The sequence below is a fragment of the Pseudorasbora parva genome, chromosome 22, assembly GCF_024679245.1.
Source record: "Pseudorasbora parva isolate DD20220531a chromosome 22, ASM2467924v1, whole genome shotgun sequence".
Classification (NCBI taxonomy): Eukaryota; Metazoa; Chordata; class Actinopteri; order Cypriniformes; family Gobionidae; genus Pseudorasbora; species Pseudorasbora parva.
In genome coordinates this window covers 32,560,768-32,581,967 of record NC_090193.1, presented here as the reverse complement: position 1 = coordinate 32,581,967, position 21,200 = coordinate 32,560,768, and the positions used below count along the sequence as shown (strand labels likewise).

At 37.3% G+C, this 21,200-nt stretch overlaps 1 protein-coding gene across 3 annotated transcripts; it reads left to right on the top strand.

Annotated features, from left to right (window-relative positions):
• The first annotated feature begins 57 nt into the window (after positions 1–57).
• pik3ca (phosphatidylinositol-4,5-bisphosphate 3-kinase, catalytic subunit alpha) lies at positions 58–20,851 on the top strand. Of its 3 annotated transcripts, XM_067430814.1 has the most exons (22): positions 58–119; positions 992–1,263; positions 2,139–2,232; positions 3,718–4,129; positions 5,017–5,226; positions 7,921–8,171; positions 8,632–8,877; positions 9,253–9,338; positions 10,509–10,614; positions 12,496–12,648; positions 12,911–13,045; positions 13,934–14,058; positions 14,142–14,388; positions 14,476–14,579; positions 14,707–14,878; positions 16,314–16,420; positions 16,948–17,069; positions 17,171–17,249; positions 17,483–17,653; positions 17,746–17,863; positions 17,942–18,096; positions 20,255–20,851. In XM_067430814.1, the coding sequence occupies exons 4-22, from the start codon at positions 3,778–3,780 to the stop codon at positions 20,523–20,525; spliced, it is 3,210 nt and encodes a 1,069-aa protein (XP_067286915.1). In that variant the 5' UTR covers positions 58–119; positions 992–1,263; positions 2,139–2,232; positions 3,718–3,777; the 3' UTR covers positions 20,526–20,851. The 3 variants fall into 3 exon arrangements, with proteins under 3 accessions (XP_067286915.1, XP_067286914.1, XP_067286916.1); XM_067430813.1 differs by lacking the exon at positions 58–119 and having other exon boundaries at positions 916–1,263; XM_067430815.1 differs by lacking the exon at positions 58–119 and having other exon boundaries at positions 916–1,294.
• Positions 20,852–21,200: the final 349 nt, after the last annotated feature.

Sequence of the window (21,200 nt, the reverse complement as noted above, 5' to 3'; positions counted from 1 at the left end):
CACCACAGTTGGTACAGTCCATTTCCTATCGATGCGAGAATCTGATTGACGATTCAGCACGCGCAATGAGAGGATGCGCGAGCCTGTGATATGACAAACGGTTGTGTGAAGTACTTAAGGTAGTGTACTTCATTACTATTATCTATATGATTTAGGTGTATAGCTACTGTACTTTTCAGCGAGTAGTTTTGAAACCGAATACTTGTATTTTACTCAATGTTACGGATTTAGACGGTGATACACGTAACTACGTTAAATTGTAAGGCTAAGCTGAAGACGCAGCTAATGACATAAAACTATAAATCAGAAGTTTAACAATTTGCAGTCATCAACAATGGGCGATATTTAAAACAAAAGAGAATAAAATGCGTCAATTAATTGTGGAAACGACTATTCGTTCATTCAAGTAGCCTATATTTTATCAATACTCTGGCTTTTAATTGACTCAATTATAATTTAAAAAAACTAATAAAAATAAAAACAGTAAACAAAACCAAACCTAAAAACCTAACGTTATGCAAATATAGCCTATTCAGCTTAACATTAGTACGGGGAAAAAAACTGTCAGAAGACGATGAAGAGAATTTAGTAAGTGGCTGCTCGGTTCACACATGGATTTAAAAAAAAGGAAAAAAAAGGTCAATTTATTCATAATTTAATGTTTCAAACTTTCGTTTCTTCATTAGCATTCAACATTCATTATTTCTGCTAATTTAATTCCTGTCTCTATAAAAGCACATGTTCGTGGTATATCTGCAGTTTTTATTGCATGCATTGAATATTGCATAATAAACCATATATAAGATTTCTAAGTGTCTTGACAAGATTAACAATTCACACTTTTTTTCCGCTTGTTTGGGTGTGTAAGTGGGATCATCGATTGAAAAAATAGTTCATTGGGTTTGTCATCCTCGCTCTCTCTCTGTCCCTCTCCCTCTCAGTCACCCTCCCTCTTACCTATCCGGCCACTTTGGTGCTTATTTATTCACAGGATCCTCCCTTATTCCACCGTGACAGCGTTCCTAACGAATTTCATCCAATTCATCGGATATTGGACAGTATGTATTTCGTCTTTCAATGTCGGAGATGAATGGTTTGTGTGAAAACATTGCTCGCGATCCACCGCCGCCGCTGCTGTGATGATGGAGAGGCGGTGCATGTCAGAGCAAGGCGGATAGAGGCCTAGCAAAGCCCCGCGCTGGATTTACAGACCTGATCAAGCGACTGAATACCAACAGCGGATTACCTCACAACAACTCTCCGGTACATACCCATAGTAGCCATACACACAAATGTGAGATATTGGTTTATTTCTCCATTGTTTAAATAACAACGCTAGTTGTCTTTATAGTTGTATGTGTTGTTTCAGACTGGTAACTGTTAAAGCGTCATTGGCGAGATATTACTGCATATTTGATCTGAAAGTTATCGGGTTAGCAATAGCGTATTAGCCTAGCGGCTAGGTGGCTAAAGGAATCAATATCTAATTTTTAAGGCATAACAAATTCGTCTTTAATAACTTATTTACACGCTAAAAACGAATTTTTTTCATTTTGGAGTATTTCAACTTTCTAGCAATAATAAATGTCAGTGTCTGCTTAATTAGTAGTATGTTTTGGAAGGGATTGCTACTTGGCTATCTGGCTAATTATGTCAGATATGAGCCTCCAAAATATACTTCTACTTTAATATGATGTATTTATGTTTTTAATGTACTTAAATGCGTGCTCATTTTAAAATGCAGCGTGGTTATTTATGAAATACTTGTTTGGCGGTGTAAGCCGGTTTCTAGTCAAATTAGTGCATGTTTCTGCTCTGTCATGATTCATGCTTGTTTGTTTTAACCAGTCTGTGGTTAAAACTAATAAACATAGGTGTAACTTTAAGATATTGTCTATAGACGTATGGTCTCTATAAGCAGTTCGTTTTAGCGAGTGGCTCTGTAATTGTGGGTCAATCTATTCAAATGCAAGAATGATAAACCTCTTAATCTTATTATCTTCCCATCTCTGTCACTCTAAACACTGCTGTGGAAGTTTGTTGTGGTTTGTGCTGTTGGCATTGGTTTAGTTGTTTTGGGTAAACTTGAACACTTTCCACTAGACACTGAATGTCTGTCCTTGTTGCTGTTGTTACAGTAGTGGATCTGAAGTTATAAAGCAAGCAGATCAGATGAAGATCTGAACTATGACGGACATTTACATTTACAAGTGGCCCTAACATCAGATTGAGGTAAGCACAAATACCACCAGCTCATGTAAATATTGATTCATCTCTTGCTTTTTTTTTACTGAGAAGAGATGACAAGCAATAAAACGTGTGAAAGGGTGGAGCGGTTACAACCTTGACCTGACCAGTATTCGCAAAGCTCTGTGATAAACATTTGCATGGTGTTTTACATGAATGAACCTGAAGGGGATGATCAGGACAAAAGATCTGACGTGTTCATCTCACATGGCCTAGTTTTAAAATCCAGTAATTTCAGATAACAGATTACATGTGTCCTAACATGGTGAAAGATGCAGTTTGTCAGATTAGTGAATTGCTTTCAGCGGCCTTACAACCGGGAAATGTATACGGTTTTCTTTTTGTTGGCTCATGTTAGCAGGGAAAAACAAGTCATCCACTTCAGTGTGAAGTGCCAAATGTTTTTGGCTCTATGTTGAGTGGAAATATCTCTCCTCTCTCACAGAGTGATACATTCCTGTCATTGCTCAGTGACTCAGATATTGGGTTGTACTGAACTTCTGCAAGCATTTTTTTTTATTAAGACTGATGTCAGTGATGCATTAAATGACTCCATTAGCCTCATGGATTAGTACTAGTGTGTTTAAGGAGGTGTGTGTCTTTTAGGTACAGCTTAAATGTTTGGAATCGGTACGATTTGTTTCGAAAGAGCTCTCTGATGCTCACCAAGGCTGCATTTATTTTATTGAAAATGTAACAGTAAGAGTAATATTATAAGAAATATCATTACACTTTAAAATAACTTTTTTAAAGGTGCAGTAAGCAATTTTGGTAAAGCGCTGTTGAATGTGGAATGGTGTTGTTTGCAACTGTGACAATGAGCGCTTACCATGATCAACTAAAGGCTGGATTTTCAAAAGTGTGTAAAGTTTGTTTATTTCCACGCCCCTAAACATGAGACAGAACAAATTGTGTTTGGTTGTGTTGCGTTACATGTCAGTCAAATGTGCTCTTGGGCGGTCCTTGAGCAATGAAAGCTGCGATAGTGTCCAGACCTTCTGCTGTCAGACTGAAGGTCTGGCTAGACAAGACTGATTTCTCATTACTTCAGTCTCCAGTGTGAATGTAAAGATTTAAAATGGAAATCTTCTGTTTTTAATATTATAAATGTCTATTATAAGGATCAATTTAGAATGGTAGTTTATATAAACAAAGCCTTACAGTATATACTGCTTTAATGCAGACCAAGTAAAGGAGAAGCATTACTGTTGTTACATCCAGGTTTATTATGCTTGTCTGTGTTCCCGTTTGTTACTTATTCTTAAAATTTGCTCTGGGTTTAGTTTGAGCAAAACAGAAAAAAATGGCTGACCGACTGCACACTGAATTAAAAAAAAGACTGAAGTCTAGAAAAATACAGTTTTAGTTTGGTTTACAATACATAATATTTAGTCTTGTCCGTTCATCTTCTTGTTATTAAAAACAGCGCTTGATGTCAAACATGCTGCTAAAACCCACTTTATTTTTCAGGAGAAAAAGAGGTTGGTACATTTTTTTTTCCCCCATTGAAGATTGTGAGGACTACAAATCATGCCTCCAAGACCCTCCTCGGGAGAACTATGGGGCATTCATTTAATGCCCCCCAGGATTCTGGTGGACTGCCTACTGCCCAATGGCATGATCCTGACACTAGAGTGCCTCCGGGAGGCCACCCTCATCACAATCAAACATGAACTTTTTAAGGAGGCAAGGAAGTATCCCCTCCACCATCTGCTGCAAGAGGAGACCTCCTATATTTTCGTCAGTGTAACGCAAGAGGCGGAGCGCGAGGAGTTCTACGACGAGACGAGAAGACTTTGCGACCTTCGGCTATTCCAGCCCTTCCTAAAAGTCATCGAACCTGTAGGGAACAGAGAGGAAAAAATCCTCAACAGAGAAATCGGTAAGATGTCACACATGAGCTGATTTTTCCTTTATTTACTATATGCATGATAATTTCAGGAATAAAAATTCAGTAACAACCAAAAATAAATGTCAAGTAGATGTCCTGTTTTTGAAAAAGTACAGTACCATTCATAAGTTTCTTAGTAAGATATACGTGACCCCAGACCAGAATATCTTTTTTATTTTTCTATTTTTCAATTGAGATTTATACATCTGAAAGCTGAATAAATAAGCTTTCCATTGATGTATGGTTTGTTGGCTGAGATATTTTAAAATCTGGAATCTGAGGGTGCAAAAAGGTGTCCAAATTAAGTCCTTAGCAATGCATATTACTACTAATAATACATATTGTAATATGTTTACAGTAGGCAATTTGCTAAATGTCTTAATGGAACATGATCTGTACTTAATATCTTAATAATATTAAACTTAACTTAATAATTTTGGCATAATAGAAAAATTGATATTTTTGACTTGTTGGCTGTTGCCACAAATATACACGTGTGACATATGACTGGTTTTGTGGTTCAGAGTCAAGGTTTTAAGTGTTTATATAAAAAAATATTTCTACAAAAAATATAAATTTTAACATTAATATGCAGATTTAATGCTCAAGAAACATTTATTATTATCAGTGATTTTTTTTGAAGGATCATGTGACAATGAGATTTTGTCATCATACTATATTAAAATAGAATACTTCTTTTATAAAGAAATATTATAGTTGAAATTTTCACTATTACAGTTTTTACTGTATTTATTTATCAATTAAAGGCAGCCGTTGTGAGCATAAGAGATGTATTTTGACCAGTTTTATTCAGGAGTTTTATTTCTTTTCTCTCCTGACCTTGTTCTAAGATGTTTTATTTTGTATGTGTGTTTCAGGTTTTGCCATCGGCATGCCAGTTTGTGAGTTTGATCTAGTGAAGGATCCGGAGGTGCAGGACTTCAGGAGAAATATACTTAATGTTTGCAAAGACTCAGTAGAGCTGCGGGATGCCAATGGGGCACACAGTCGAGCACTATACGTTTATCCTCCTAATGTGGAGTCTTCACCAGAGCTTCCAAAGCATATATATGGCAAATTAGACAAAGGTAGGCTTGTTCTTTTTCAAGTTTATGGACTCACATTTTCTTTAAGAGATCCGTTTAAAAATCTGCTTTTTAAGTTTTTGGGTCCAAGCCTCTACTCATTTCACCTGAGAATACTATCTCAACAGCCATTTATGAGCACTATTTATTCATATTATATATTTAAGCTTAGCATTTAAAAATGTGCAGCGTACACTACAGTCTCCATGCTCACGCTGTCCCAAACACAAGTATTTTAAGGACTTATAAAAGATGGATCACTGTCTGGCCATCTGGTATTTTGGTATGGAGATAAAGGTTAGGATTGTTATTTTTATGGCAGCATCGCATCGCATCGTGAGTGTATATTTACACCGTTTGTTGTTTTCTTTGGGCATTGTGGGTTTGGACACAGAAACGGTGAAGCGGTACGTCAGACTTAACAAGCGGATGAAGTTCTATATTAGTCTTTCCGAAATTAAACGACTTTTCTAGGAACTTCTGCTTATGAGTTTGCAGAACTGAAGAACACTGCTTTTTGGTTCTGTTTCCCTTCCTGTTAGGCCGATAATTAAGTTTAGGTTTTCATGAAATTAGTTGACATGAATAATCATATACAATGTGAAACCTATACAATATTCACTATGTTTTGTTAGCTCGAATAATGTCGTACTTGAGTCAGAGATATTTTAATTTAATGACTAATTTAAACGGTCTGCTGTGTGTTTACTACTCACTACTCCTAATATGTCTGCATTAAATTGTATGGGTTAAATGCAGAGGACGATATCTGAGTATTCGGTTACCATACTTGGCTTTCACATGTTATTTTAAACTGTTTGTTTAAAGGGCTGATGAATTGAGAAATCAACTTTCCCTTGAGCTTTTGATAAAAGGTCATAGTAATATAAGAATATCCTCTAAGTTTCAGAGCTGAAAACTTCCATGTTAGTCAAAGAAAAGCTTTTATAGACAGCTAGCTCAGCAAACGGTCTTGTGATTCATATATATGTCACTGTGCGACGAAACACCGCCTCTACAGCACATCTATTCCAGTAGCCTCGCCCACCAACTCATGGAGGTGATCGGCTCGTGATAGCTAACCAAAAACAATAAACACGCCGATGAAGACAGCAAGATATTGCGCTATTCCTGGTTGTGGAAGAACACAGTCGCTACATAAGCTTCCTTCGGATCCTAATATTAGGAATGTGTGGTTGAACTTTACTTTTAATGAAGTTCCAGCTCACGTGGGGAAGACAGTGTTCACTTAATTTCACTGCGGGATCGTTTGTAAACAAATCTCCGGTCGATCCGTCAGGAATGGTGCAACCAACTTATGTGAGTAAAACATGTTTTTATATGTAATAGTATTGCATTGTCTCTCGAGTCTCGACTTGACATTTGAAGGACGGCGCGTACACATGCAAAGTTTGTGCTTATATCCACCGATCTTGCGGCCTATGTGTAATATAAAAATAATAGTCCAATCAATCGCAGGTTGATGAGAGAGAAATCATTGTTTGTTTGATAAAGACGTTTACGGTCCCTATGATCGAGAAAATAATTCTGGTTGCCACTTCTCCCTCAATCTCTCCTCTCCCTCGAGTGAACTGACAGGGGAGCTTAAGCTCATTTAATATGCAGATCTTCTCCAATCCTAGCTGTGGGCGTTTAATTCCAAGTCTCTAGTGTGTCACGTCGCCCACCAAAACCCAGCGTTCAGGAGAGTGCCTTAAAACCAGTGTAGAAAATAGCCAATTTCTTATTGGTTATGATGTTTTTGAATGTAAAAAAACACACAAACGTTATTAGTTGACCTCAGACAACAGTATTAAAAAAATAAAAAAGCCAGTTCATGACACCTTTAAATTAATCAGCTTAAACGTTGATTTAACAATTTGTTTACATAATTCCTCAGATAATTTAATGGAATTTCCTGGTTTTCCATGCTTTAAAATGTCTTGGTAATAAATTATTTATATATATTTACAGTGAATTAAGATATCGGTGCATCAAAAAATAATTAAATATTATTTTTAAATAATTTCAGAGGAAGTGTTGAGGGGAAAAAATGTAAATAGTCAAAATGACTGAAAATGATTTTATGTTTTGTATGAATAATTAATTTTAGTCATGTCCCCTGATTTAACCACAGTAGTCTCATACTAGCGCATTATTGAATACTGTATTCAATTCGGATGCCATGTTTTAAACATTTATTAATGGCATGGCCTAACTGCTTGCTACGCTTTCATTGAGTTTTGCTAATATACACACTGATGGCTGTGGTAATGGACAGCATGCCACAGATGCAGCACATTGATCAAAGGTTGAAAAATAACATGGATTGTTTCTTAATGCCTTATAGCCTGAAGCCGGTAGTAATCTTCATAGTATTGAGTAATTCCTGGAACTTTTGTATTTTCAGCAATGCTGTTTTCATTCTTATGTGAATGGGCCTGGGTTGTATTAGTAGTAGTCATGAAGCATATGATGCTTTTGCTCTCTATTTCCTTATAGCCTGGAGGAAAACATGCACATCAACTCCATTACATTCATTCCCTGACAGCTTGATTTGGCTACATTTAGTCTTTCTGTTTAACACACAGTTGCCATGTAGGATTAAATGTTTGTTCTCGCATGCTTTATGTCTGAAGGAATCAGTTCAAAAGTGCTGTTCCTGTTAACACTCTGATCTTCTTTTTTGTGTGATAGGTCAAATCATTGTAGTCATCTGGGTGATCGTCTCTCCCAACAATGACAAGCAAAAGTACACGCTAAAGATCAATCATGACTGCGTACCTGAACAGGTGATCGCCGAAGCCATCAGGAAGAAAACCAGGAGCATGCTGCTGTCAGCTGAGCAGCTGAAGATGTGCGTGCAGGAATATCAGGGCAAATACATCCTGAAAGTCTGTGGCTGTGACGAGTATCTTTTAGAAAAGTACCCCATCAGTCAGTACAAGGTACCTCTCATGTGTTACTAAAGTACCACAAACATGCACAATTTCATACATATGTTCTTAAATAACCGGTTATCTTTTATTATGTGTTTGGATGCAGTGCTTATGTAATGTTTATAATTAATATGCTGCTTTATTTTTTTCTGTACAGGTTTATGCTTTTATACTGGGCATTGATTAATTAGCCACCTGAAAGTTCTAGACAGTTCAGATTTTACAAGTTTATGGTTATCATGATTTTGTTACAGGCTTTCATTCTCCCAAAACCAGCCAGTAAACGGAATGCAAATGAATAGCCTTTATATCCTACTGCATTTGAAGTTTTATATCATCCCCCAAAAAAATTAGTGTTTAGGACTAGCTCTGCACATTTTGGATTATTTAACACTTATTTGATGTGCTGATTATTATGTGGCTTTATGAATGAATTCTCTCTCTATTTCTCCTCTTCTCTTTCTCTCAGTATGTGCGGAGTTGCATTATGCTGGGTAGGTTGCCAAACCTCATGCTTATGTCCAAGGACAGTCTTTACTCTCAGCTGCCTATGGACAACTTCACCATGCCTTCCTACGCCCGCCGCATCTCCACTGCCACGCCTTACATGAACGGAGAGGCCTCCACCAAATCCCTCTGGACCATTAACAGCACTCTAAGGATACGTGTCCTCTGTGCCACATACGTTAATGTGAATATTCGGGACATTGACAAGGTGCTTAGCTAAAATCTGTTTTTCTAGTCATTTTATTGTGCAAAACACATAGGATGTGTTTAGTAAGAAAGCAGAACTTTTACACTGTTTACGAAAGAGCAGGAAGTGGTTGTGTCTTTTTATAATTGCATGACCTTTCTACACTGGCATTTTCTTGATCTAAAGGCCAATTCACACCGCTCAGATTAACGCCAACAAACAAGATGACACAGACAAACGCTGATTGAACATGTTCAGTTGGGTGAAAACAAACCCTGACAAATGCCGACTGGGGTAACACACTGATCCAACAAAACCCTGGTGTTTGTCTGTGCGGTGTGAATTGCCTTAAGTTTGCTGATAGGTTTGCTGATAGGTTGTTGCCTTTTATTCCAGATTTATGTGCGAACAGGGATCTACCATGGTGGAGAACAGTTGTGTGATAATGTCAACACACAGCGTGTCCCATGTTCAAACCCAAGGTACTGTACAAACACTGGTCCTATTTGATACTGATGCTACAATTAAATCATTACTGAGTGAATGTATGTGTGAATGTATCTACAAAATACAATGAAAGCCCATTTCTGCCACAAAATAAAACAAATGTAAATGTTTTTGACGTGTTTCAGTGCTAATGACTTTTATACCGAAACTTTGACTTTATATCTTGCAATTACGTTTTTATATCTCACGGTTTTGAGTTAACATCTTGGAATTTTGACTCTTTTGCTTAAAATTGCATGGTGGCAAAAAAAAAGATCTTTTCTCTAAATTTGCTAAACTTTTCCCCTAACAATTCAGATTACATTTTTTTTTAGTTCACGCTTTTTTCCATCCGAGTTCTGAGTTTCTAACGATTCAGAGTATTCTCTGAATTCTGAGATTATCCGCTTTTACAGGAGCCTAATTTCATGGACGAATGGCCTGTGTGTATTACGAAATTCATATTTTATTCATTAATTGCTTTGGTACATTCCATTTCGTACTAATATAAAAGCATGAAATCATATTAGAATGTGCAGTTCTGAGAGAAAAAATACCTGCAGAGTTAACTCAATCTCAAAATATAAATTCGAAAAAAAAAAGATAATAAGTCTTAAAGAATTGTGAGAAATAGTCATGATTATCTTTTTTACATTTTTATTCTGAGGCAGAAACGGGATTTAATACCTCTTTGTAATGTAGTTAAAATCAAAGTGAGCCAAAGTATGCAGATATGCTATGTTGATTTTAAATGTCAAACTAGAAAAAAGCATTTCACGGCAACCTTTCTGAAGTGTACTTTTTCTTGTTAATGACTGTGACACAAAAAGCCCACACTGTCTTTGTCTTTTTTCTGAAGAAACTCTCATTTCAAAATATTCCCCTTATTTAAACAAAGTTTCCTGCAGAGTTTTGGGGTGACATTGTACCACCCAAATCAACCACTAGGCCAATGCTGTCAATGGGCAGCACAAGTAAATTCACTTCAGTCTAGGTGGCCACTTGATAATTAGTGACAATCATCTTTCTTGCCCCTCAACATGCCAGTGATTGTCTGAGGTTGCCCGACCCCAGATCTAATGCAAATATTTCCAAAAATGTTAGACATTTGAAATACAATTGTATACATTTTAAACACTTACTGTGTTGTGATTTCTCTCGTTTAGGTGGAACGAGTGGCTGACTTATGACATGTACATTCCTGACATCCCCAGGGCGGCTCGTCTCTGTCTCTCCATCTGCTCTGTGAAAGGAAGGAAGGGGGCAAAGGAGGTGACTTGCTTTTTTTGTAGTGCAGTTTACACCTTTATTATGGAGTTATTTTAAAGGGATACTCCACCGTTTTTTTTTTTCATATTAAACTGTTATTCCCTTAACTAAGACGAATTGAGTTGAGTACTTCGACTCGGAGTAAAAAGTCACACCTGAAAAATCCTCTCCCCCTATTGACAGAAATTTCAGGCGTGACTTTTTACTGCGCAGAGTAGGGCTGGGCGATATGGCCAAAATTTCATATCCCGATATAGCTCATTTGATATCCCGATAACGATATACATAACGATATAGCAATTTTTCTGTTAATTCAGTTTATGAATAGTCTATACAAAATTCCAATGTGGAAATGCAGTTTGAAATGATATACAAAACAAATAAAGGTAGTATGGACTACATTTTTATTTTATTCAGAACCTTTTTTTAAAGCAAGACTGTTGGTAAAGTTAACACCTGCCTAGGAATGTTAACCGATGACCGTTTGACCGATGGCTGACCGTATCAACGTTAACCGATCAAAGTTGTCGGTTAAAATAAATAAAAAAGTGATCTCTAAATTAGGCTATTATAGACAGTGGACTAAACGCTACTACAGTTGGCCATCTCATTCCAAAATCTTTTTGTGTGATTGAACATATCCCTCGCACTCAATTTTTCATAACTCGCCTGTTTGTACTTAATAAACCAAGTTATGAAAAATTGTGTGATTGAACATATCCCTCGCACTCAATTTTTCTTAACTCGCCTGTTTGTACTTAATAAACCATTAAAAACATTTGGCCCGAGGTCACAGCGTTTGGGTTTGCGCGCTCACAAGGTTTGCAAAAAGTAAACACTCGAGGTTAGAGCCAGGGCAGACGACAGGATGAAGCGTGCATTTCGCTTAAGATGGGCTTACATTTGGAAATATATTACATCTTGTGTATTCCATCCTGTTATTTCAAATAGCGCAGCATATTTTAAACTAATCGGTTAACCGGTTTCAACCGGCTTATGAGGCTCGGTGGTCGGTCAAGAAAATGTTTAGTTTTCGCCATCCCTACACCTGCCATTAAAATATTTCAATATATGGCTATAGTGTGCCACGCCTAAAAGCCCGTTGCAGCGTCTGTGTCTAAAGTTTGTTTTGAGCGCTTATACCACTATTCTGGCATAATTACTCTGAGAATTACCCTGGTCTGAACCGCGTCTACTACCGTCTTCCTTCATGTTTGTTTATGTATTGCAGCGTGCATGGGCATGCCGTGGCGTGAGGTGCATCTTGACGTAAAATTCTGCCATAAACGCCTTATCGTGGCGTAAGCGATAGAGCCTTATATAAAACGATAGACATTTTCTATCGCCCAGACGATATATTTCGTCATATCGCCCAGCCCTAGCGCAGAGTCGAAGTACTCTAAAAAGCTATTCTATTCTGCCATACATTATAGTTATCCTTTTTAACCTGCTAAGAAAAGCGTCACATTTTATAACTATTGGTGTAACTGTATTTAAATAGGGGAAATGTGGAGGTGTTTGATTCTAACTTGATCTCTGTTTGGTACCTAATAAATGACCTTTGGCTTAGTGGGCTAAGCTAAGTGCTGTCAAAATGTCACCGCACGTCAGAGTGATTAAGTGCATGCGCTGAGACTTGAGTTATGTATCAACTCATCTTATTTAAGGGAATAACAGTTTAAAATGAAAAAACGGTGAAGTATCCTTTTAATAGCATTTAGTTAATTTATATAAAGCTAAAATGAAATCTAAATATTACATAACTTAAACACAAATAACAAAAAAAAACTAAAATAAAAGTTAAGTACTAGAGTATTAAAATGAATGTTTTAGTGGTGATTGCTTCAAAGGTCTTTAAATGAACCATTTAATGATCTGCTACAGGAGCACTGTCCACTGGCCTGGGGAAACGTCAACCTGTTTGACTACACACACACACTGGTCTCAGGAAAGATGGCACTGAATCTGTGGCCAGTACCACACGGCCTAGAAGACCTCCTCAACCCCATTGGTGTCACGGGCTCCAACCCTAACAAGGTTTCGCCTCCTGCTTAACCTCTTTCAGCACTGAGCTGTTTATGATATAATAAGGTTTAATACGATTGCACTTGTCTAATCAGAGGTTGACATGGTTAACATGCTCTAAAGCGGTTTATTTAGTATGCAGTTGTTTTGAACCTTAATACAAAATACAAAAGTGTAACTAGATGCTAAAAGTGTATTAGTTCTTTGTAATGTGCTATTTAGTTAATTGGTTTGTTAATGTGTTTTGTGGTTGTTGGTGTTTTTTTTGCTCTAGGAAACCCCATGTCTAGAGTTGGAGTTTGACTATTTCAGCTCGCCTGTTAAGTTTCCTGACATGGCCACGATCGAGGACCACGCTAACTGGATAATTTCCAGGGAGATGGGATACAATTACTGCCAGTCTGGACAGGTGAGCTTGCAGACACACATCCTACTTAATTAATTATAGTGACATGCTTACTGCTGCTATTAATACACTTTACAAGCCTGAGGAGCATGAGAAACATCTCTTGTCATTCTGTATAGTCACCTCATGAGTGTCATTGTTTCCAATTATTAAAAAGTACAGTGTTCATTTATTTGATTTTGTAATAGATCTCAGCAGTGACTGCAAACTTTTTCAGTAGTATGGGTGCTAGATGCCCATTCTCTTTCTTAAAACATTGTTGATTCATCGTGTGACTTCTACAAAAGCGGTTTGTCTTTTAAAGATTAATGCTCTCAAACTTTCTAAGTGGTGAGTTGAGACTTATTCCAACTGGAAGTGTACTACCAGGCTGAGCGAGAAAATGTTTCTGAAAGAGATCACCAACTCTGCATTAATTTGATCCAAAATACAGTAAAAACTATTAAATAATATTCTATTTTAATGTGTGATCAAATGTAAGTTCTTCTGTGATGCAAGGCTAAATTTACAGCAGCCATTACTCCAGTTTGTTAGCAATCTTTCTAATATGCTGGTTTGGTGCTCACAAATCATTTCGTATTATTTATCAGTGTTGTGTTGCTTAATATTTTTGTGGAAACATTCATTCAGGATTCTTTGATGAATAGAAACAACATCTATATTAAATATAGATTTTTTTCTATTACATAATACATGTCACACTGCCACTTTTGATCAACCCAATGTGTCCTTGCTGTATAAAAGTATTCATTTCTTAATTAAATTGATTAAATGCTAATAAAAATCTTTATTTAAATCTAATTTTATATTTTTTTATTTTTTGCAATCCATTCTTTGATTGATGTTTATTTATCAGATTAATAATTAATAATATTTTCTTGCGACTTACAGAGCAGCAGGCTGGCACGAGACCATGCTATGACAGAGACAGATATAGAGCAACTTCGTCAGCTGGGCAACAGGGACCCACTTTCTGAGATCACTGAGCAGGAAAAGGACTTTTTATGGAGGCACAGGTAGTCTGACGCTGCCATTAGCTCTAGTTGTTTTAGTTTCTATCAGCAGAAATGCTTATGTACAAATGTGTTTTCTTCTGTAGACAGTATTGTGTAAATATACCCGAAATCCTGCCCAAGATTCTGCTGGCGGTGAAGTGGAATTCCAGAGATGAAGTTGCACAAATGTATTGCCTTCTTAAAGATTGGCCCGCAATAAAGCCGGAACAAGCCATGGAGTTGCTTGACTGTAACTATCCTGATCCAATGATCCGAGACTTCGCAGTTCGATGCCTTGAGAAGTATCTGACTGATGACAAACTCTCACAGTACCTCATTCAGTTGGTTCAGGTAGGACTGATATATTCAGTTATAATTAATTATAAATGCCCTCTTATGTTTATCTGTGATTTTTCAATGTTTCACTTTCCATTTAAGGTTCTGAAGTATGAGCAGTATCTTGATAACCCACTGGTACGATTTCTGCTGAAAAAGGCTCTTACCAATCAGAGGATTGGGCACTTCTTCTTTTGGCATTTGAAGTAAGGGATTTCCTCTTTTTGTTCTGCTTTCTGTCAAAGTTTTTCATACACTGACATAAATATCAGGATGATTTTTTAAAAAATTCCAAATGAAGTTAAATTGTAACAATATCTTGTGGGGTTGCAGGTCAGAGATGCACAATAAAACCGTGAGTCAACGGTTTGGTCTGCTGCTGGAGTCGTACTGTCGGGCATGTGGCATGTACTTGAAGCACCTGAGTAGACAGGTGGAAGCCATGGAGAAGCTCATCAACCTCACAGACATTCTCAAACAGGAGAAGAAGGATGAAACTCAGAAGGTAAACTCAGCCTTTGACTTTCTCACCTCACCTAAAAGTAGGCATGTGAGGTTATATTAGGAGTGTCTTTATGTACTCTGCAAGTGAAACCTTAGCTGTTAGATTCGATTTACGCCATCTACTCCGTGAGGAGATCCTCAATAGCAAAACATCCCTCTCAATGTTGTTGATGTAAAGAAGTTGAGCTTAAAGTTTAATGGGCAATTAAGTTTAAACTTTTAAGGCGGCGTACACAGTGCGATTTTTGCTGTCCTATGAACTCTCAAAAAATTTTTCTTGGGAGAAATCACGTGGACATCGTGGATGCTCGTATGGATGCACCGTGTGAGAGGAAATACGAGACGAGCCGAGCACGTTAAGAGCACCTCCCGACCTTACGATAATTTTTAAACATGTTTAAAAAGTTTGGGGAGTCGGCCCGATTTTTACCAGCATATGACTGTCCCCTATTGCCAAATCATGCACAAGCACGTCACATAGTATTATTAGCTCAGTGGCTGCAAACATACAGTGTTCACACACACACTCTTTCTCTCTCTCTTTCATTCTGGTTGTTTCGGTTAAAAGGAATGGCTACTGTTCTCTGCTTTTCAACAAATCATTTGCACACATTTTTTCTTTATTTTTTGTATCTGAAGCTATAGCAGCAACATTGAAAGCTCGTGTGATCGCGGCCGGCTCGCGGTGCAAACAGTCGTGTCGTGTACCAGCTGATTTGATGCGATGATCAAATTAACAGACTCGTAGCGTCTGCAATATCTCACAACCTCCCGAGTGTCCGAATTCGCACAGTGTATGCCAGCCTTTAAGCTTCGTGTTTGCTGATGTGAGAAGCTTCTCATTATGGGGGCCCAAATGTAAATTATTTGATCATTAAGAAATCAATAAATCAACTGGGAAATCTATAAATAAACAAAAAAACTAAACAAATCAAATGTGAATAAATTGATTAAAGAACCTGCAATAAATAAGATAATTTTTATTTGAACTGAGTTTTGTAATTATTAATATGGAAGTAATTATACAAATAAAAATAAATATTTGAATGTGTGGTAAAGTGATTGATAAATGCAATTGTATTGTTTTTTTAAATGATGTATTGCCCTTTATCAATTTCCCCCTACACTAGGAGGTGGCACCTAATCTACCATCATTCGTTGTCCTGATGCCAAGTTTAGAAAAATACTTTTATTGATTGACTGACTTTAATTTTCACAGAAGGCTTATATTAAGTCAGGATTAGTGCATTTAAGTATTTTATGTAAATGTGCCTTAAAAAAACTTTACTAGTGTGCATCTTGTTGCAAAACTATAGCACTGACATGTTTATATAAGATATTGCTTTCAGTTAAAACAGCTCAAACAGGCATTTTAGTCTGGGAATAGGCTTAAGCCTTGTCTGTGAAACAAAAGTGTATTTATTTTGGTGTTTCAGGTGCAAATGAAGTTCCTGGTTGAGCAGATGAGGCGACCGGACTACATGGATGCCCTCCAAAATTTCACCTCTCCACTCAACCCCGCCCACCAGCTGGGTAACCTACGGTGAGTAGCACTGTGCAGTATTTACAGCTAAGAGAATCTATTATTACTTAGCAGGGATGACACAAGAGGCAGACATAAAAGGAGACAATTGTACACTAGCATGAGCTTATGGCTAATGTATTTTCTACTTGCACTACCAATCTGTATTTGAAAGAAATCAATACTTCGTTATTCAGCAAGAACACATTAAATGAATCAAACGTGACAGACAGGAAAGATATTCATAATCTTATAAAAGATTTCTTTTTCAAATGTGTTTTTTTACTTTCTATTCATCATAGTTCCCACAAAAATATTGTAACATCTGTTTTCAACATCTATTGAAGTAATGTCTGCTTCCATCACAGCTTTACCATCATAGGAATAAATTGCATGTTAACATGTATTACATGAGTTATTTTAGATTGTAATATTTCAAAATATGACTGTTTTACTGTATTTTTGATCAAATAAATGCAGGCTTGAGGTAAAATTTTAAACACTAGTGTATGTTTGAGCCGTCACTTGTTTTTCTGTTTGCCTTACAGACTTGAAGACTGCAGAATCATGTCCTCGGCCAAGAGGCCGCTCTGGCTGAACTGGGAAAATCCTGACATCATGTCCGAACTTCTGTTCCAAAACAATGAAATCATCTTCAAGAATGGGGATGGTAAGATCAGATCATCTTTTTTACTTTATGAAGTATTGAAGTAGGAATACCGTTTTTTTTTGTAGAAAACAAAAGTGGCATGTTTTCTACCTTTTCCTTAGACCTGAGACAAGACATGTTGACTCTTCAGATCATCAGGATAATGGAGAACATTTGGCAGAATCAAGGGCTTGACCTGAGGTATGTGGTTGTAGTGGTTTAAGATCTTGGCTGTTAACCAAAACATTGTTGTAGATTTAAACCCCAAAAGGGCAATTCATGAGCTATCAACATTTCCTTGATTAAGGCACAGAATTTAAGTCACTAAAATAACTTTTTGTTAACTAATTGTTAATCAGATGTAGATGCTAAGTTGTCCATAATTCTCTTGCAGCCTTAAAAATATAGTTTTTCTCAAATCTTTCATATCTCAGAATGCTCCCTTATGGCTGCTTGTCTATTGGAGATTGTGTGGGGCTAATAGAGGTGGTGAGAAGTTCTCACACCATCATGCAGATTCAGTGTAAAGGAGGTCTGAAGGGGGCGCTGCAGTTTAACAGTACAACACTACATCAATGGCTAAAGGACAAAAACAAGGGCGAGATGTGAGTGGCAATTTTTACATTAAAAAGAAAATCTAAATTAGACATTTTTTCAGTGGGCACTTCAAATATCTAGAAATCATCTGTGTTTATAGGTACGACATGGCCATTGACTTGTTTACACGATCCTGCGCTGGCTATTGTGTGGCCACTTTCATTCTGGGCATCGGTGACAGACACAACAGTAACATCATGGTGAAGGACGACGGGCAGGTGTGAAATTTATTGCCACTGAAACATTTAGTCATTACCAATTTCCTCATATTGACGTTCTGCTTGTGTTCCTGGCAGCTGTTTCATATAGATTTTGGTCACTTTTTGGACCACAAGAAGAAGAAGTTTGGCTACAAGCGAGAGCGAGTTCCGTTCGTCTTAACTCAAGATTTCCTAATTGTGATCAGCAAAGGAGGAACCCAAGAGTGCACTAAAACCAGAGAGTTTGAGAGGTGCGTATGTTCATGCTGGAAGCATTGCAACAAATCCTTTGTTGTTTCGACATTAACATAGTAATTGGCAGACAGCTAGCTATCCAAGACAATTAGATTGAGTTGAACAATAGAGGCTTTCATAATGGGCCTCTCAGGCCTCCATCCCAGCAGCCTTTCCTCTTCCAACAATACTCTGACAGCCAGCTGGCTGCCAAGTTTCCTGCTTCTCCTCCAGACTTCCGCTTTCGAACAAATCTCTGCTTTATTCCTGACTCAAAGGAGGCTTCAAAAAAGCAGGATTTGCTCTCTATCATTGCGTCTCGGAGGAGCAGACGTCCGTGTCTGCACTTGCTTGCATAAAACTAAACCAGGTTTAGTTCTGGTCTCTGGTGGAAGAGCTTTGAATACACTTTTTTTTTCTTTTCTTCATTTTTTGATGAAAAGCACATGAAGGAAGATTTTAAAGGGTTAGTTTACCCAAAAATGAAAATTGTATCAATAATTACTTGCCCTAATGTCGTTCGACACCCATAAGACCTGGTAAGACCGTGTATCTTCATAATACAAATGAAGATATTTTTGTTGAAATCCGATGGCTCAGAAAGACTTTCATAGACACCAATGTCATTTCCTCTCTCACGACCCATTAAAGGTACTAAGGACTTCGTTAAAAAGTCCATCTCACTACTTTGGATCTACAATAATTTTATGAAACAACGAGAATATTTTTTGTGTGCCAAAAAAAAAATATTGAAGGTCCGATTTCAAAACAGTTTTGAACCGTTAAAGGGTTAGTTCACCCAAAAATGATATGTATGTTGTGAATGACTCGCCCTAATGTCGTTCCACACCCGTAAGACCTCCGTTTATCTTCAGACACAGTTTAAGATATTTTATATTTAGTCCGAGAGCGTATTTAAGTGTATGCACACTATATCATCATGAATCAGCGGATTGATTCATGATTTGGGTCGCATGTCAAACTGCTGAAATCCTGTGACATTGGCGATCTGAATTATTTCCTTTTTTTAAATTGTTTTAATTTTTTTATTGTTTTTATTCCCTTTCTGGACATGGACAGTATAGTGTGCATACACTTAGATACGCTCTCGGACTAAATATAAAATATCTTAAACTGTGTATCTGAAGATGAACAGAGGTCTTACGGGTGTGGAACGACATTAGGGTGAGTCATTAATGACATAAATTTCATTTTTAGGTAAAGTAACCCTTTAAGAATCAGTATATTGATTCATTATTTGGATCACCAATGTCACGTGATTTCAGCAGTTTGGCAGTTTGACACGTGAATCAATACGCTGATTCATAACGGTTCAAAACTTTGTTTTGAAATCGGCCCATCAGTAAATAAGTCGTTATGTTGTTGTTTTTTTTGCACACAAAAACTATTCTCGTAGCTTCATAAAACTATTGTTACCGTGTAGTGAGATGGGCTTTGTAACGACGTCTTTAGTGCCTTTTACTTGTCTTGAGAGAGGAAATGAAATTGGTGTCAATGAAGGCCTGTCTGAGTCATCGGATTTCAACATTCCGAAGATGAACGGATGAATCTTAACGACATTAGGGTAAGCAACTAATGACTGAATTTTCATTTTTGGGTGAACTAACCCTTTAATGTTGTCTTTAACTTTGCATAGATCTTTAAAGTGCTGTAAGAATTATTCATTTTTACAGGCCAACTCAGAAGTTGGCATCAGTCTGATTCCTTTCGACAACAATTTTTTTTTTGTTGGCTTTTGGATCACTGCAGAAAATGAGCTCTGTGACCAACAACATGTTTTGTTTATAAAGATATTCTTCACAAATGAATTTTGAACCCTAAATACAATCTGCAGATGTAAAAATCTTACGTTTGGTAACTACACCACAGTTGGAAAGTTTGAGTTAGAATGATGTTCAAGTGCATAAGTACAAACACAATGAGGCTGTAAAAGCAGACTAGTGAGTAGAAGAGGTTTCCTTCTCGGCATGATGTTTAATGTCAACTTTTCAGTAAATGCCTTTTTCAAGACACCTGAAAAAATCATGAATGGGCTATTACTGAAATATTTTATATTGCGAGCTTGTGTTAACCACAGACCTTATTCCAGGCATTCAACCTAGGACTCTATAGATGCTGCAGAGAAGCTGAATGTCTTACTGTTGCCCCCTGCAGGTTCCAGGAGATGTGTTACAAGGCTTACTTGGCCATCAGACAGCACGCCAACCTTTTCATAAACCTCTTCTCCATGATGCTGGGCTCAGGCATGCCGGAGTTGCAGTCTTTTGACGACATCGCTTACATCCGAAAGACCCTGGCACTGGATAAAACCGAGCAGGAGGCCCTGGACTATTTCATGAAACAGATGAATGACGCTCACCATGGTGGATGGACCACCAAGATGGACTGGATCTTCCACACCATCCGACACCATGCTCAAAACTGAGCCAATGCCAACTGGCAAAACTTGTGGCCGGATAACAGGCAGAAACGAGACCCTTTTTGTAGGGAGCACTGCCTGCTTTATGCCATGAAGAATCATGGCACTCAAACCTCATGTACAAATGACCTTTAGAGCACTAAAACAACCTGAAAGGACATCTTTTTTTTGTCCTTCTCTTGTTTATTTTTATTTTTTTCCCGAATGAGGCATCTCTTGCTCATCATTGTCCAGAGTGGTTTTACATTTTAGCTGTAGTTTTGTCCCGCTGTTTTTTTCCTTTTCTCTCTCCCCTTGTGCTGCTCTTTTCCTGGAGAGTCAATTCTTCTATATATATATATATATATATATATATATATATATATATATATATATATATATATATATATATATATATATATATATATATAAAAATATATATAATATAATATAATTTTTTTTCTACGGAAAACAAATCTTTGAGGGGAAAAAGAAAACCTTCTGCACTCTTCAGGAGCTTTTCTGGGGATGTTCATGTCTTCCTGTTTAAAACTACAAATGCCTTCTAATATGCACGGAACCTCTAAGAACACTCTAGAAAAACAGGGTATGAAACTTTCTGGTCTGCTACCCGGCCTTTCCTCTCTAAAGCAACACTAACCACCCTGAAAGGCAGCCGAGGCGTAGCAGTACAAATCTGAT

Excerpts from the sequence above, each read along its gene's own strand:
- pik3ca (XM_067430814.1), top strand. The coding sequence starts at position 3,778 with ATGCCTCCAAGACCCTCCTCGGGAGAACTATGGGGCATTCATTTAATG. Across the intron at positions 4,130-5,016 it reads AATCCTCAACAGAGAAATCG|GTTTTGCCATCGGCATGCCA; the intron begins GTAAGATGTCAC and ends TGTGTGTTTCAG. Across the intron at positions 17,864-17,941 it reads TGGTGAAGGACGACGGGCAG|CTGTTTCATATAGATTTTGG; the intron begins GTGTGAAATTTA and ends TGTTCCTGGCAG.